At 37.2% G+C, this 4507-nt stretch overlaps 1 protein-coding gene across 1 annotated transcript in view; it reads right to left on the bottom strand.

Annotated features, from left to right (window-relative positions):
• The window catches only part of F9 (coagulation factor IX), a 38462-nt gene that overhangs the window by 27703 nt on the left and 6252 nt on the right, over window positions 1-4507 (bottom strand). Inside the window, exons 2-3 of the mRNA XM_005880797.2 lie at window positions 3858-4021; window positions 3654-3678 (exon numbers count right to left, since the gene is read on the bottom strand). Of these exons, the coding sequence (XP_005880859.1) occupies window positions 3654-3678; window positions 3858-4021 (189 nt within the window). The remainder of the gene's footprint in view (window positions 1-3653; window positions 3679-3857; window positions 4022-4507) is intronic.

Genomic DNA, 4507 nt, shown 5'->3' with positions numbered 1-4507 from the left:
TAGATTGGCTGGTGAGCATAGCAGGGGGATGGTCAATTTACTTGTTTTTCTTTTATTATATAGGATTGGCTGGTGAGCATAGCAGAGGGATGGTCAATTTACTTGTTTCTCTTTTATTATATAGGATAATATCTCCTCACCCAAGGGTATTTTTCCATTGATTTTTAGAGTGTGGAAAGGAGAGGGAGAGACAGAGAGAAACATTGATGTGAGAGCGAGACATCCATTGGTTGCCTCCTGCACACACCCTGACCAGGCCTGGGAAACCTGAATTCTTCCTTGTGTTATCATTTAACTTTTAAGTATAATATGTAGTTATAGTTTGAAACAATAGAAAAGATGCTAGAAGCATCTGTTACTGCTTAAAGATATTCTTTCTCTGAGTTAGGTCCCAAATGGTCTAGGCAAAGTGAGAAACAACTTTCAATAAACAGAATTAAAGAGAAAAGTTTCTAAAAATGTCCCTTTTATGTATAGATCGAGTATGTTTCTTTTCTACCTTTCCTAAAGTTTCTACATTTATAGAGTTCTTGAAAGCCTTTGAAGACACTGGTGGGAAGAAAACAAGGGAAAGAAATAGGCAAGAGGAGAAGGAAGGGTCAGGATGAGAAGGGAACCTTTAAGTCAGGTTTTTTAGAGCTCTGCCTCCTTCCATACTTCTAAAGAAGTTTCAGGAGAAAGGGATGAATAGGACTAGAAGGTAGATCTGTATGCACTTTGAGCTAATATAAATAACCATGAAGAAAAAAATGGGAACTACATCAACCAGATAATATAAGAGAAACAAAACAGTGGAAGATGAAGTTGACATAAGAATGAAAGAATGGGAGAAAAGGATCAAATAATTTCTAATTATCAGTCATACTTTAGAGCAAACCTTCTTATCATTTAGCATGTAGATCCTTATCTGCTCTAGGGAGAGCAGTAGTATGTCTGTCGTATTCTCTGTCAGTAGCATGTATCTACTAGTAGGTCCCATTGACTAAGGACTAATATCCCTTCTTAGAAATAGTTCCTCTCTGGAAAGTCTGTTTGTCCTTTCTGCACCTTGAACCAATGTGCTTTTGCACAAATGGTTACATTTGTTCCAGTTCTATAAAAACAAAATATGTTATCTCTGGATTATTATTATTGATGCTCAGAACTGTTCTAAAAAATGAGCTACATTTCTACTTTATATTATAGACCAATGGATCTGAATTATTTAGGATGTTTCACTGAAAGGGTCTGGGCTTGCAGCCAGCTACCAAACAACTAATTTGCTGAGACATATCTTTAAAATGAGTGTCATTTTATCCTGCATTTAGTCCTCCTTTGGGTGCTTGTCTGTGTGCACTTTAGGCTGAGGCAAAGCCACCGACAGTAGGGATCAAAGACAAGGGACCAGACCTTGCCAAGTGAGTGGTTCCTGTTTAAGGCTACTAGATTAGTGTTTAATGGATAACTGCATTTACATTTGAAGGCTCAGAGGGATAATATTGAAGGAAAGGGGTTGGCTTCATGACTCCCAAGCTAGGTGACCTTTGACAAGTCTTTTATTCTCCCTAAACCTCAGTTTCCTCCTCTGTGAAATGAGGTTAATAATATTTTGTTCACAGGGTTGGTATGAGGATTAAGTGTGTCAGACACTCTGTAAACTGTAACGTACTTGACAGATGCTGGTTAATGTGATTGAATGCTTTATGTTGTGAGTTGATGGTACAAAATAGGGCAGGAGTGAGGGGCCTGTGTCCCTGATGTATGTGGCAGCCCACACAGTGATAATTAGCATAGGCTATTTTGTGGGAATTAAGAATCTCAGTTGCAAGTGAAAAGAGGCATGGAGTTATTATATTTTTCTTTTTGGTTCTTGTTTGTGTTTTATTTTTCTGTAGACAAAGCAGTAGTGACAGAATCATGTCCTTAATGTTTCCCAGTATCTTTACCTGAATACAGTAACCACTGCCTATAACTTAGAAGGCAGGAACCCAACTGCAATATATGGGTCTTAAGAGGTACTGACCTACTCCTGCTGGGGGGGGGGTGGTATCTCAGGTCAGAGGGTGAGCAATGAAGTGATCATGGGAGTTTAAATACAGCCAAGAATATTTTTTTGGGGAGGGAATATAGGAATTGGTGTACTTTAAAAATATATCACAAGCTTAAAAAATTTAAATATAGTATAAATAGAGAATGAGAAGACTTGTTTGGACTAACTGTAGGGGAATAACTCAGTAGAGAATTGGCATGGCAGTGTTCATTACCAAGGACAAGGAATGGCAGATAAAGCAAATGTAGTGGAGGAAACCTCTTCTTCCTCCATGACTTAAAAACAAAAGTGGAACAATTATGAGTTATGAGAGTATAAACAAGTCCAGCAATGCCTCCAGAATAGAAACTGGAAATTACAACTGGATCTCAAATTGATGGAATTCAGTGAATTTGCCACTCAACTAAGTCTACCTCTAAAATTTACACTGTCACAAAATCCTGCTGCTGGATTTTAAATTAACTTTAAAACTTAGTTGGAACAGACCAAGGGATCTCAGAGGGAAGGCGAGTGGAGGTGGAGCGGGGAGAGAGTAACCAAAGAACTTATACACATATATGCATTACCTATGGACCACAGACCGTAGGGTGGTGAAGGCCTGGGGTGGGGTGGGAACCGGGTGGAGGGGGGCAATGGGGAAAAAAGGACATCTGAAATAATCTCAATAGTAAAGATAAAAAACCTTAGTTATCATTAAAGTTTTGACTTTTTCTCACTGTGGTAAATTTATTTAACAAATATTTACTCAGTGCTTCTTTACCAGATATTGTTTGAGGTACTAGGAATAAATCAATAAACAAAACAATTGAATACCCCTACCAACATGAAGGTTGCCATCAAGTGAAGTGGGAAAAATAAATAATAAATAGTATACGTAAGAACATTATATGGTACCTCAGATGGTGAAAAGTGCTATAAAAAACAATAGAGCAGGATATGGTATCTAGAGTGAAGGGGTTTTGGGAGGGGCAGGTTTAAGTATTAATAGATGATCAAGGCAGGCTTCATTGAGATGGTGATATTTGGGCAAAGACCCAGAAGAGGTGAGGTAGTGAGCCTAGAGAAATCTAGCAAAAGAGCATTCCATATTAAAGGAACAGCTAGATCAAAGACTCTAAAATGGGAGCATTCCTAGAGTGTGCAAGAAGCACCAGGGAGTCCAGGATGGCTGGAGTCCAGTGTGTGAGGTGAAAGCAATAGGAGATGAGATGGGGTGGGGGGAGCAATGAGAAGGGAGAGGCAGAGAATTGTGGAGGGCAGTATAGGCTATCATAAGGAGGAGGACGTTTAAGCAATAAACATTTAAACCAATCTACATAATCTGATTCTCTACTGGGGATTGCAAACTCTCATTTAGTCCCCAAATACATTCATGTTTTCTTTCTTCTAGCTTCCTGGGGTGGACAGATGTTCTCTTTGAAGCCCTATGGAGGAGTAAGCTTATCTGCCAACTGACATTTCTCATGCTGGCATACCTGTGGTATTCAATCTTGGATAAAAGAATGGAACTTACTTATCTGAGCCCTTTTGACAGACTTTAATGTATTATGTATTTACACAAAGAAAAAATACATATTTCTCAAATGTTTCATATACAAGTTAGAGGATAAAATGAATTGCTTACCAACATATTGCTTCCAAAATTCAGTCTATAAAGAAAAAGAGAAGTTAATGGTGGCATTTAAAATGTCTTGGATTTGATTCCTTCTCTTTTATAGCATTTTTAATACATATATATGTGTAGGCATTTTAAAATCACAAAGAGAAGTTTCTCTTTTTTATGTTTACTATTCTTTGCATCTGAAGAATGTTATGTGGAAATACTCACAGTTTTTTCAGTGTTTTCAAAAACTTCTCGTGCTTCTTCAAAACTGCACTTTTCTTCTATACATTCTCTCTCAAGGTTCCCTTGAACAAACTCTTCCAGTTTACCTGAATTATATCTCTTTGGCCGATTCAGAATTTTGGTGGCATTTTCACGATCAAGAAAAACTGAAATTTAAAAGAACTATTCTTTAGCTTTAGGAAAAATAAAACATCATGAAAATCAAATGCATTTCTTAGGGAAGATTTTGTTTTTAATCCAAGTAATCCCAAAGCCAATTTATCTTTGGGACATGGAGACAAAATCTATGATTTTCTCATGATACTGTACACACATGGAGATTTAGGAATTAAAATTCAATTTGACTTTTAGTCAAGAGAGCTCCTGTAATAAAAGGTCAGATTTTCAATCATAGTTGAACTTACTTTGGATGAAAAAGAAAGTTCTTAAATAAGCAGTTAACTTCACACGTTGTGATTATTTGAAAATAGCCAATTGCAGATGTTTGCAAGGTGATTCATCACCCTTACTGGGCTGTGTTTTCAGAATGCAGTTGCCCAAATGACTTTGCAACAAACATCTCTTTGAAGAACAGAAACCTTTTTTTTATTGCTTAAAGTATTACAAAGAGTATTACATATGTTCCCCCCCCC

The sequence above is a fragment of the Myotis brandtii genome, unplaced genomic scaffold (genome assembly GCF_000412655.1).
Source record: "Myotis brandtii unplaced genomic scaffold, ASM41265v1 scaffold654, whole genome shotgun sequence".
NCBI lineage: Eukaryota > Metazoa > Chordata > Mammalia > Chiroptera > Vespertilionidae > Myotis > Myotis brandtii.
This window is presented reverse-complemented; position numbering and strand designations above follow the sequence as displayed.